Source organism: Ambystoma mexicanum, chromosome 3p (genome assembly GCF_040938575.1).
Source record: "Ambystoma mexicanum isolate Mex_15411 chromosome 3p, UKY_AmexF1_1, whole genome shotgun sequence".
In the NCBI taxonomy this organism is placed as follows: domain Eukaryota; kingdom Metazoa; phylum Chordata; class Amphibia; order Caudata; family Ambystomatidae; genus Ambystoma; species Ambystoma mexicanum.
Window position 1 is genome coordinate 252,846,920 of NC_090925.1, and position 13,623 is coordinate 252,860,542.

The window sequence follows — 13,623 nt, forward strand, 5'->3', positions numbered from 1 at the left end:
CAGCAGGTTTCTACAAGGAAGTAGAGTCAACCCTGAGATCAGCAGTACTTACTATGAGTGATATAGATTTGATTTTCCCAGTCATTTTGCCAGCAGATATATGGAAACAGATGAGGATGGTAGATGATGTGGGGGCTTTTAGCGCCACATGGGCGGAGTTACTATTGGAGGACAAAAATAGTAAAGTAGGGGAAAATCCGGGAACCCGCATGGCAGACCTACCACAACGGATAATGCGGAGATTGAGGGAAGTAATTCCAGAAGAAAGGATTCAGTGGGACAAATTAACTACGTGTGTACAGGACAAGGATGAGCCAGTAACTGATTATTTCAATAGATTTGAAGGAGTATTCACAGACTTCAGTGGGCAGGATGTGAGCATGGAGTCGGGGAAAAGGCTATTTGTTGATAAATATGTGAGGGGACTAATATCACCAATTCAAGATATGTTAATGACGTTGGAAAGTTCCTGGGCAGCAAAACCGGTGAGTGAGATATTACACGTAGCCCAGTATTACGAGAACAGGGTAAATGTGGCGAAAGAAAGAGAGGTGAAGGATAGAGTAAATTTAAAAATGAGCGTGTTACTGCAGCAGGTCATTGGATACAATAGAGGTAGAGGAAATGCACAAAGCAGAGAAAATTTGAATAATATGCATGGGGTGTCATTGGGATTAAATCAATGTGCGTATTGTAAGGAGGAAGGACACTGGCGAGCGCAATGCCGGCACCTACAGAATAGAGGTGGGTTTGGTCAGAGAAGGCCTCATAGAGGACATCAGGGGTCAAACGGCCCAAGCAGAAATAACATGCAGCAGCAGGGATATACCAATGGAGGTACTCAAAACCAATCCTATGGTCAAAACCAAGCGCAACAGAACCAGGCATTGAACCAAAGTGTTTCAAACCAAAATCAGGGCGGGCAGGGCCAACAGAGAAATGATCAGAGTGGAGGACATTGAGGGGGAAATGGGAATATTTTTGATACACAACCAAACTCGTATTACAGCAGTAGCGGTGACTACACATCGGACGATGTGTTATTTTCGCGATAGGACAGCCCACGTCAGGGGTCGGAACCAGTGTCTATTCCCGTGAATCATAGAGGACCCTACGTAGAAATGCGAGTCGGGAATAAGGAGCACCGTTTCCTTGTAGATACAGGGGCACAGAAGTGCTCGATAGTCCACCACTTGGTTCCGGAGATACCACTGTCGGGGCAGAAGAATGTTTCTGTAGGGTTCGCAGGTACACCAGTAATTAACCCCATGTCCGAAGCTGTCCCCATTACAATAGGACCATTTACGGAACAGTGTCTATTTCTTTTGACAGAAAATTGTGGAGAGAACTTGCTAGGATTAAATTTGTTGAGAAAATTGGGGGCAGTCATACATTGTACGGCAGACGGGGTGTTCCTCACGATGTGGCCACACGATGCACCGGTGATGGAATTTATGTCAAAAGAGTTGCCAGAAGAGCTAAGTAGAGTACCAACCTGTCTGTGGGCAATGCATGATAACGATGTAGGGTGCTTGAAAATAGAGCCAGCAAAAATAACTTTGAAAGAAGGTGTCACACTACCACGAATTCCCCAGTATAAAATTTCTGTTGAAGGTGAAAAGGGATTGAAAAGCATTGTTACTGACCTGGTGAGATTGGGCGTGGTTGAGGAAATTGCAGGTAGCACGTGCAACAGCCCGATTCTTCCAGTTTACAAGAAAGGAGGCAATGAGGTACCCTATCGTTTCATAATTGATCTACGCGCATTAAACAAAGTGGTAGACCCACAATTCCCTTTGGTCCCAGATGTCACAACAATACTGACAATGATACCGGCCACAGCAGAATACTTTAGTGTAGTTGATTTGAAGAACGCATTCTTTAGCATTCCAGTGGATAAAAGCAGTTGATATCTGTTCGCGTTCACTCTAGGAGGTTGATCATTCACATTCACACGCATTCCACAAGGATACACAGAAAGCCCGAGCATTTACAGCAGAGCGCTAAAAGAGCAGCTAGACATGCTAGAATTACCCGAAGGTTGCGTACTCTTGCAGTACATAGATGACTTATTAGCTGCTGACACGAAAGAGATCTGTAAAGAAAGTACTATATTACTATTGACACACTTAGCAACCCATGGTCATAAGGCAAGTTTGAAGAAATTCCAGTATAATCAGAAGGAGGTGTCTTATTTGGGTTACCTACTTTCGAAAGAAGGGAGAAGATTAACACCAGAACGCATAGAAAGTATTTCTAGTATGCCTATTCCAAAAACTCAAAAAGGAGTGAGAGCTGTAATAGGCATGGCCTCTTATTGTCGGCAGTGGATCAGTAATTTTGCGTTGATTGTGAAGCCGATGATAAAGTTGACTAAAAAGGATGCAGAGATGCCTTTACAGTGGGATGAGGAATGTCAGAAAGCGTTTGAGCAATTGAAAGCTGCATTGTGTGCTGCACCAGTTTTAGGCACTCCTAACTATAAAAAGATCTTTAGACTATTTGTGAGTGAGAGTGAAGGATGTGCATTGGCGGTATTGACACAGGAACAAGGTGGAAGAAATAGGCCGTGCGGCTATTTTTCTTGCGCGTTGGACCCTGTAGCGCGCCACTACCACGATGTTTGCGATCTGTCGCAGCGGCTGCTGCGTCAGTGAAACAAACGGAAGGAATGGTATTGGGGCACACTTTAATTCTGATGGTGCCACATGCTATAGACGTTCTATTAAATAGGACACAGACGCAACACCTCACCTCAGCTAGACTGACAAGATATGAGCTCATCTTGTTTGCACCCCACATCCAAATTATGAGGTGTAGCGCATTGAATCCTGCAGAATTAATGCCACTGCCCATAGCAGAAATTGGTGACAACGAATCACCACCCCATGATTGTTTAATGATCACTGAAGAAGAAACAAAGGGAAGGATTGACTTGAGCGATATCCCACAGAAATAGCCAGATGGGGAGTTATTTTGTGATGGCTCTTGTTTTAAATTACCTGATGGCACATCAACGGCCGCATATGCAATTACTACCCTAAAGAGTGTTGTAGAAAGCAGAAGAATCCCCTAAAATTCGGCGCAAGCCGCAGAAATAATAGCACTGACCCGAGCCTGTGAACTCTGAGAATTTGAACGTGAATATTTATACAGACAGCCAGTACGCCTTTGGCGTGGTTCATAACTTTGGCCGACTTTGGGCTGAGAAGGGTTTCTTGACATCACATGGGGCCAGGATTCAGCATGGCCCTTTGATTGTGCGATTGTTGTCTGCACTCACGTTTCCAAAGCGCCTAGCTATAGTGAAGTGCGAGGCGCATAAGAAAGTAACATGTAGAGTGGGAGAGGCAAAAGCATTTGCAGACAGGATTGCGAAGCAAACAGCCACAGATTTGGGGAATAAAATGATGACAGTACAGACTGAGGAAGTACCTTGCATGATAGAGAATGGAGTTACCACAGTCAAAGAAATGCAGGCTGAGGCCACGACCGAAGAGATTCAGGGGTGGGCTGAGGGCTCTGCTGAGTTAGATTTGGAAGGATGTTGGCTGGACAAGAAAACAAAGAACTGGATGTTGCCAAATTGTTACGTGACTGCAATGGTTATAATGGCGCATAGCCCTACCCACATTTGCGCGAAGAAGATGGTACAGCATTTATCCACAGTATGGAAGAATGAGCACATAAAAAAGAATGCAGAAAGACTAGTGCAGAATTGTATTATGTGCCTGCAACACAATGTAGGGAAGGGAACCGTGACTCCAGCAGGTAGTTTCGGCCCACCCTCTATGCCATTTGAGGTGGTCCATTTTGATTTCATAGAAATGGAAAGGTGCCAGAACTACAAATGTGTTAGTGGTAATTTGTGCATTCAGCAAGTGGGTGGAGGCATATCCTTTAAAAGACTGTACTGCCATGTCCACAGCAAAAGTAATGTTAAAAGAGTATTTCTCCCGGTTTGGGTTGCCCCGTGTCCTGTGGTCAGACAACGGTCCCCACTTTGTGGGCGCAGTAGTGCTACAGATCTCTGCAGATAGAGAAGAGATTCCACAGTTCCAGGCATCCCAGTTCTGCCTGGCTTGTGGAGAGACATTATGGAATCTCGAAGTCAAAGATAGCAAAAATCTGCGCTGGGAGCAAGTTGAGTTGGGTGGATGCATTACCCCTAGCGCTGTTGTGTATGCGCACGTCTGTGCAGGCTAAGACTGGGCTCTCTCCCTATGAGATTATAATGGGGAGACCAGCAAATGTATGGTGCGCACCGCAGCCCAAAAGATTGTGTGAGGTCGAGCATCCTATGTTAAGCACGTACTGTGGGCTTTTAATACAGAAGTTGCGTTTGATTCATCAGCGGGTGCAGGAGGCGTTACCAGTGCGATATACCGGACCGGGGCACTCGCTGGAGCCTGGAAGCTGCGTCCTGATTAAAAACTTTGAACGGAAGACAGCATTAGCACCCAGGTGGCGCGGCCCCTACCAAGTACTTTTGGCGACGCAAACGGCCATCCGAGTAGACGGACGGAAGGCATGGATCCATGCAACACATGCAAAAAGATTCCCATGACTGCTGACAACTTCCGACGACCAGAGAAAGGAAACGGTCTCGGAAACTAAAGAAACTGTTGCCAGTCCAATGCCACAGCATCAGCCTGAGCGAGAAGTGAAAGTTGAAACAAAGCGCAAGCGAGAAGTGAAACTCGAAACAGAGCCTGAGGAGGCTGCCAGTAAGGGGAAAGGGCGAAAAGTGCCCCAACGGTGCTCAACAGAAACATCACTGCCGAGCGACACAAACCCTTCATGGCAAACACGAGCAGAAACAACGCGTGTACCCCTTTGGCGCCCACCAGTTTCTGCAAATGCACCAAAGCCAAAGAAACTAACTACATCATTGCCACGGCGCTCATCGCTACCCATCATTGTGCCACAGGCTGACTCTGAGCCTAATACTGGAAATGCAACGGCACTATTCACGGATCATACAATACCAGGAGTGAATCGGTATAATTTGTGGCCTCGACAGACAAAGTGATCCACAGATCTTTGGTACTTTTCTTTTGCCTTTGGTTCCACTCACGGACGGAGTAGGAGCCAGGGGCGTAGAGGAGAGAAGTGTGAGAATTGTGCAAGTCGGACAATTCAAGACTCACGGCTCCTCAGTGCGCTTATAAAAGTACATGTGTTAGGAGCCAGAGCAGGACAAGCTGGACGCACATAAGTACTAAGCCAGATAGAGTACATGTGTCCTAAGCCAGAGCGGGACAAGCTGGATGCACATAGTACTCTATCGATGAAGAACTGTTCAGAAATCGTCTGAGCAGTGGGAGAAAGAACAACTAATCTTGCTCGGAGTGGATAAATGATCTAGGCTGTGAAAAGGCTGGGAGATTTGAACTGTGACATTTTTCGTTGAACTTTTCTGGCATCAAGAACGAGAGACATTTGCGACAAACTTTGCCAGCAAGAAGGACGATGAAGAACAAGTCAAGACCGGTTTCAGCCTCCTCCTGCACCCCTGCTGAAAAGATAATAGATTTAGAGACTGTAAATTTAGGGGAAAAGCATGGTAAAAGGAATAAGGTACTGATTTGTACATTGGTCCTGTGTTTCTTAAGTATGGTAGTACCAACAATAACAGCTATTACACTATGGTTCCTGGAGTACGTACACCCATTAGAAACACTTTTGCCAAAAGCAGCTACTGAAAGCCCGGTTCATGTAATCACTGGTACTTTGCCCCCAATGGAAGAGAGACATAGAGAAGGATACGGCAACAATACATTGTTGCTCATCGTGAACATGACCCATGCGGTTTTAAAGAAAAAAGATTGCTGGGTTTGCGCCCATTTACCACAGCACGGTGGGAAAGGGATAGGCTGGTATGTACAACCGTTGCCATTGATTTATTCATGTGAGGTAACATTAAGTGCAATGTTCTTTGGGAAATGGAACAAGAGTAATACGGGTCAGCTAGATGAGACCAATATGAATGAATTTGAGGAGGTGATCATGAGACCTGTGGGTTGTTTCCATATTCCAAAAAGCTTGCGTGTTTGCACTAGAACCCATGAGAAAGAATACACGAAAGATAACAAGACTAGATAGATTACATAGGCAAAATAAACCAATCCTGCCAGCAGAAAAAACATCTGTAATGACATTTCGAATGAGGGATGAATGGAACAAAGATGCTGTGCCCACTGCCTATACAGTGGATCACAGCCCCAAAACTGCTCCCCTATGTCTACAGAAAAAGGGTTCCTATAAAGTAGGAACGTTTAGCAACTGCCTAAACACAGTGGTTTTAAAACACGAAATAGAACCCGTGTACGTAGGGGACCCTGTTTACTTTATATGTGGAGAAAAAGCATATCCGTGGTTACCTAGGAACTGGGGAGGAACATGCTACCTTGGTCTAGTGTTCCCAGGAGTGTTCCTCTTGGAGACAGCAGAAGTAGCCAGACGAACAAAAGGTAGAACTCAAAGGAGTAGCGAGGATGGAATGATAGCAATGGATATAGCCAAATCATTTATACCATTCTTGTCCCAAATAGTTTATTCTTACAATATAAGAAAACCGTCTGGAATAATACAAAAAACAATAGATTCAACAACGGATATTTTATTGAATATGACGTTAGAAGAAAAAGGAATAAGACTAATGGCACTTCAAAACAGGATGGCTCTCGATATAATATTAGTTGATCGTGGGGGAGTTTGCAAACTCGTAAAAACTGCATGCTGTGTGTATACAGATGATTACTCCCCTACGATATTTAAAGCGATCCGGAAATTACATATCATAACTTCCACACTCTCCACTGAAGAAGGGGTTTGGGGATAGGATCCCGGTTTTGGGGATTATTGCGGTCTTGGGGATGGACGTTAATTTCGATACTAATGATGGTACTTGGGATATTCATAACATGCTGCTGTTGCGTACAATGCTTACCAATAGTCTGCACTGAAATAACTGATGGATGTACTAAGGGATGTATGCACATGGTGTCGAGAGGAAAACAAACGCATGGCCGAAATAACAGAGACACTGAGGAAACAAAAACAGTAAAACAATTCATGGAGATAGACATTAATGATGAAGATGGTTCAGACATAGATACCCCAGACTTATCCTCATTGGAGGAGGATACAATGAATGAATAAGACGTTTGGCATACGGCCAAAAGGAGGGTTTGTCAATCTGGAAAAATGAATACCCTTCATTTGAATGACAGATGTAACTTGATGTCCGTGGGCCAACCGTCTTATGCACCGAATTATAGAAATATAAACTGCTATGCTTGACCAACAAGCGGCCATTTTAAATGTAGCAAGAATCGCCATTTTGCTTGTTAACCATTGCTCATTGTTTTCTGTCTAAAACTGCTTTGCAGCTTGCAATTCATGTGAATTCTGCTTAGTCTGCTCAACTGTTAACATTGTTGTCTGAATATGGAAGGACAAGGTCGCGGGACTGAAGAGTTTGTTGAAACTCCTCATGAGTAGCCCAGAGAGGAATGCCCACGCTCCCTCTCTGTAGCCTTGGGAGAGAGCTGCAGGGCATTTAATCACTTCACAGCTGCCAGCCAGTCTCGTACGATGGTAGAATATGTTGAGAATAAAAACAACTAAAGGCTTGAATTATGCTCTTCCTACGGCCCCCCCTCGCAAAGCCCTTTTGAACGTGTCAGCTCCCAGGACACAAATAGTACCTCATAGATAGCAAAGCTTGGAATGTGGCTCTTCCCCCGTGTGCAGCTTGCTTCCAAGAACAGAACCACCGTGTTCTGTTCAACAACTAAAAGATGCCTGCGCACTTTCTAATTGCACATTGGTACTAGAATAGACATCGAAAGTGTCATAATCGTCATACTCGTTGGATATGTCCATCGTCATCCTGAGTTCAAAGGAACTTAATAAAGAGAGGTGTTAAACATGACATTGCTGATTGTATGATATGCATTTTGTATATATGTAACTGATGTACGTAATTTGCTCTCTTGCGTCCCTCGAGGTCTAGGAAACTCACGTCGCGGGGCGTGAGATCAGAATTGTCCAATTGATACTATTTTTGCTTGCAATAAACCCCAGCATTGGGAATTTGAACCTCGTGTCTGGCGCATCTTTTCGTGTATGGTTATTGCCTTGTTTCCATAGCCCGAGGGACCCCTAAGGGCCCCTTTCACCACCTTCACTTGTGTGCAGCATGTATTTTGCCCGTGAAGGAAGTCTCCAAGGATTTCCTTTGGAGACTCTCTGTGAACAAAACACTGTCGGAAAAATAGTGCCTGGGGAAGGCTGCAGCAGCCAGTAAGCAAGGAGCTTATTGGCTGCTTAGGCCTACCCCAACGGTGCCTTGCTCTGTGATTAACTGTATTCTCTCAAACAAAAAGAAGATAACTCATTATAGAAAGAGGACTTTAGCTTCAAGAGATTGTTCCAGGAAGGATTCGGCCAAAGTTCTGCCGGTTGAAGGGGAGAGTGCTCTTGTTATCCTTTATAAAACTTCATGGCAATGTTCCATGCAGAGCAAAGACTAACAGTAGTACACTCGCCATGAAGGTAGTTTCGCCTGTCTACCGTACGCTCTTCAGTCTGTGCCATGGTTTAGAGTCTAGATATGTTTAATTTCCAAAACTACACACCCCGCCCACCATAGAATTCACTTTCAGTATTTTCAGAACTTCTGCTTACTGTGTCACCTGTTTAGCACCATGCTGGGGCTTCTACTTCCCATATTCTGGTCTCCTGTAAGCAATCCAATCTAAAACATCTGATTAGGTTTGATAGTTTCCCATTCCAGCCATTCTGTACACCAGTTGCAATCCTTACCTCACCCTCCCGTGATTTCTGTGGTCTGTATGATTGTATTCAGTTCCAGTTTTTCCCATATCCTGGCCTGTGCACTCTGGAGGTTTTCCTTATTTATTCTCAACATTTTAATTATTCGTTCTGCTATATGTAGTGCTAGTTTGTGCTGCTGCAAAAGGCTCCATCTGCAAAGTGCACGAGTCAGTCCTTTTCGTTTCAATGGAATTCCTTCTGTTTTGTGCACAGGCAGCTCACCTTAGTTTTGGCCTATTACTACAAGAGGTTTGGCTGTGCGTTCATTCATATAAGCATCTACTTTGCCTCCATAGTTTCTCCTGTAATTGCTTTTGTATTTATTTTCTTTCTTTGGTTAATCTGTTTTTTCTTTATTTCAGCTGCACTCATATCTCTGTTCATTTATTGCTCCTAACCTGTATGTTGTAAGTTTAAAAACAAGTGGAGTATAAAAAAAAGTCTCCATCTTCTGTGGCTCATGACCTACCTCTTTGGTTATTTCAGATCTGGCCAGTAAAGAGAAGGAGAGGTTGGAAGAGAAACAACGAGCTGCCCGCAGGGACCGTGCAAAGACCCAGGAGGAATGGAAAACAAGGTAATCTTGGTTGGAAAACACATCTCAACGGATCTCTGATCAGTAAATTGAAAGAGTTATAGGGGGTGTCCCTTCAGTGATTGATCAGTAACAGGAGGTAGGGAGGAGTCATTCTGTATGTGAACTTTGTGAAATGCAGGGAATAGCCCATCAGCACGTGATAAGGAAGAGGTGAAGTGACCAGCCCTTCAATTATTGGTATACAGATTTGCAGACTGGCCTCTCGCCCAGTGGCGAGTGATGGGTTACAAAAGACTGATCTTCAGCCAATGACTGGAAAAAGTGTCTGCTATTAAAAGGTAATTTTGCCAAAAACTCTGCGTTTAGTATAGTATACTCAGGGGTGAGCATGCTTATGGTATAAAAAGCCACACTTTTGTAGTACCTCCTTCCTTACTAGGAAAGCTTCTAAATGTGGAAATTGCATGATCATATTTCGGCCAGTTCACTTTGCACGTAGCTTTAAACTCCAATGTAAGTAACCTCTGAACCCTCACTGGTATGCAGAGGGCTTATGTATGCACACCTTTTAAAAGTTCTTGCAGAATTTATTGCTGTTTAAGGTGAAGCCCCATGGCAGTGTGGCACCATTAGTGCAAGTTTACCTGCATGCTTGTCTCGTTGCAGGAGCTGTCAATCATGACCCCAAGATATTTGAACTCCTTTACTTGTTCAATTTTGGTTTTCTCGATCGTGCATTGGTTGGGTTTTCTTTTTGATTTTGTGGGTTTTTCGATCACCAAAATTTTAGTTTTTTCTTGGTTGATCTCCAGATTGTTTGTACTAATGTAGGTTGCCAAGTTATCGAGTTGGCGCTGTAATCCTGTTGGTGTCTGATCGATCAAGATGATATCATCCGCGTAAAGGAGCCTTGGGACTCGGGACCCTCCTATTTTGGGCGGGAATGTTCTGAGGGCTTCGCATGACTCTTTATAATCTCCATGGAATGCTGTTAAGAGTGCGGGCGCCAAGGGGCAGCCCTGCTTCACTCCTCTGTTCGTCGGGATCTCTTCCGAGAGGGTGCCTTTTTGATTGAGCTTTACTCGTATCATGGTTTCTGTATGTAGCGCGCTGATGGGCTCTAATATCTGGTTGGGGCAGTTCCATGCGTCCAGTTTGGACCATAGTAGGTCACGGTCGATCCTGTCGAATGCGTGGGTTAAATCAACAAAGGCCATGAAAAGCTTTTATTGTTGAGTTCTTGAGATGCTTTTTATTATGATCAACATCATGTTTAATGTGGTCCCAACGGTCTTGGTGAATCCCGCTTGAAGGGGACCATTGCATGGAGAGTAACTCACCCAGCGTTGAAAGCTTTCTAGAAGACAGAAGCTGTAGATCTTCCATATCGTGTCTAGCAGGGCTATAGGTCGGTAATTTGAGGGATCTGATCTCTCACCCTTTTTGAAGATGTCGACAACTGTTGCTGTGGTCCAGGAACTTGGAATTGTTTTTGAAAGGCATATCTCGTTGAAGATGATGCTGATGAAGGATGCCCAGGCGCCTTGATGGTTTTTCAGATCAATGTTCGTTATCCCATCAGGGCCTGGGGCTCTTGATGGTTTTAGCTTCTGAATTGCTCTTTCTATGTCCGCTTCATTGGAGACCTATTCACAAGGTGTAGGGCCTGGATGGTAGGTCGGCTGGGGCTTGTGGGAAGGCTTCTGGAATAAGTTGTTGAAGTGGTTAGACCATCTTTCCTTACTCACAGCATTAGTTTTTGAGGGGCTTGTGGTTTTGTCTGTCCCTTTTATGAGGTCCCAGAATTCTATGGAGTGTTTGCCGTTGACCTTCCTTAGCATCAACTCCAAGTCATGTTGGTAAAGAGTAGCGCGGTAGAATCTGATCCATCTTGTGTAACTCTTTGCTTCCTCGTGGTATGTATTCCTGCTTGTTGTCTAGTTTGTCTTGTTCGCTTTACGTCTAATTTGACGAAGGGTGCGGCGTTTCTCTACCAAGCGTTTGTCGTAGTGCTGCGGGCCTTGTTGATGTGTCCCTTTGTTTTTCGCAGCACCTACTTGGTATGGGATCAATAGGGGTTGATAGTTGATTTTGGCGCTTTGTTGAGCTCCGAAGAGCTCAATTTTTCCTTGTAGTTCCCAGATAATTACATTATTCTTTCTTTTGTGAGTCTGAGTAGATTACCTTGGTTATTAGCCTCCCCTGTTTCCTTCATTGTCAGGTTTGGAGATCTGTGTGAGCGCCACGAGATTTCTAGGATGTTATGGTTGCTTGCCTTGGCGCGTATTATGTTGAAGGATGACACTAGTTTAATCATTTCCTCTGAGGCGAAAATGTAGTTAATGGCGTTTTGGTTAATTCTTTCCCATGTCGGAATTTGCGGGGCTTCAGGAGAAATTTGGTCTACGTTGAAGATAAGTCTGGAGTCCATTTCGGCTTCCATTGTCCGTAGGAATCTCTCGTCTGTGAGAGCCTTGGAGTTCCAATAGGTGGTTATGACGGCCATTGAGGATTCCTGGGTCTTCTTGCTGATTGGATCGGTCCTTGTCCACTCTACCTGTACCGACAGATAGCTTTGGGAGCAGGAGCGTTTTTTTTCAATGGCCAAGCCACATCCTGTTCGGACTGCAATTAGGAGGCCAGCTGACGGGCGGCCAATGAAGGCTCTTTTTGCTGGCGATATTTCGATTGCATAGCCGTCCATTGCAGGAGGAGTTGACAACCAGGTCTCCTGGAGTGCTAGAATGTCATATCTTCCCAGATTGATGTCTACTGTTGTCATCAGGTGTTTGAAACCCCTTGTGTTCCATGATCCCAGTTTTAGTGAGGCTGTTGGGTAATTATTTTCTTCTTTCGAACCTGGGATTTCTTGCCTTGTTTGCCTCACTGGTGATTGCTATTTGTTGGCCTGGGTATTTGGTTGTTTCGGTAGCCATGCCCAAAGTTGTTTTATTGGGGCGAAGGAGAGTGTAGGTCGTGTTGTTTTTTTTAAAGTAGGGTTGGGATGACTGTTTAGTCCATGATTCTTTGTTGGTGTCGATGGCTTTTCTTGCCGGAGGGTTTCGCTGTCCGGCGGTTTAGACTTGCCTTTTAGTTCTGGGTTTGGTGAGTCCTGGGACTTCATATTGTGTCGTCTGTTAGATGGGGTTCCGTGGTTTGATTCTCCTTAATGGTATCTTGCCGTTTTAGTCCTGAAGTGTGCCCTTTGGCTTCCTGGCGCTTTGTTTTCTGAGTCTTTGTCGGGGGAGGGCTTTTTATCTTGGTATTTAGTTAGTCGGACTCCCTTTATGAGTAGGGTTTCAAAGTCTTCCCTGGTCAAGATTGCTCTTGAAGCTTCTGTTATGTGTATGTAGGCCTTATCCTTTGTGGCTTTATGGTAAGGTTCGACGAGAATGATGTTGTCTGAGGTTAGCCATTTGAGGTCTTTTGTGTTTTTCAAAATCTTCATGATTGTGCCTCTGTTCAGAGTTATGGCTTCTGGATTTTTTTTTTCTGTTTGTTCCAGTTTATAGATGGTTCATTTCGGTTGAATTTTAAAAGGCCTTCTTGTCGGTCGAGGTTTGTTCTGAGCGGTCACTTCCTCCTTGCGGGTGAGTCTTGTGCTGTGTGGCGTTTTGTGTTCTGTGCTTCCTTGTTCCATCTGCCTCTTCAGTGCTACGGGCCCTTGTGGCCCGGGTCTTTCTCGTTCTTCCTTGTCTGAGGGTTATAATCTGGTTGTTTTTGATGTAGTATTTCTTTTGGACATTGGGGACTTATGGGCAAGTTTGGGGAGTGTGTAGTTGTACTGTTGCGTCTTCGTTTTTTTGGTGGAGTATTTTTCTCAAAGGTACACTCAGCGACTGGTTTACAGTGTCGCGATTTTCTGTTGACCTCTTCCTCAGGGGAGAAATGGAGGGTTATGTCCATTGCACTTTTGTCGGCCATAAAGTCCTCGATTGTCCTGGGGGATTTCTCGAGAGCGGAGCGGGATGGCCTTTGAGGGAGTGAAGTTGTGGTTTTCTGTTGGTTAAATACCAGATAGTTTTGCTTTTGGGGGTTTTCGTTTTTCAAACAGGAAATATTGTGGTTTGGTGAATCAGTGATGATGCAGGTCTCATTACTTGGCCTTGCTTTGGTGGTGCATGCTTTTTTGCTTGTACTCTCAGATTTATTCTTTTCTGTTAGAATGTCTTGTTGGGCTCCTGAAAAAACAAATGGTGCAGAGCCTAGAAGAGGGTCTGTTTGAGTTTGGGCGCAATGGC

General features: G+C 44.6%; 1 protein-coding gene across 5 annotated transcripts in view; it reads left to right on the forward strand.

Annotated features, from left to right (window-relative positions):
• OSBPL2 (oxysterol binding protein like 2) overlaps positions 1-13,623 on the forward strand; it is a 1,093,509-nt gene that overhangs the window by 1,065,037 nt on the left and 14,849 nt on the right. For all 5 annotated transcript variants that reach the window (XM_069650733.1, XM_069650731.1, XM_069650732.1 and 2 more), the window contains one exon: positions 9,331-9,421. In XM_069650733.1, coding sequence (XP_069506834.1) covers positions 9,331-9,421 — 91 coding nt within the window. The remainder of the gene's footprint in view (positions 1-9,330; positions 9,422-13,623) is intronic.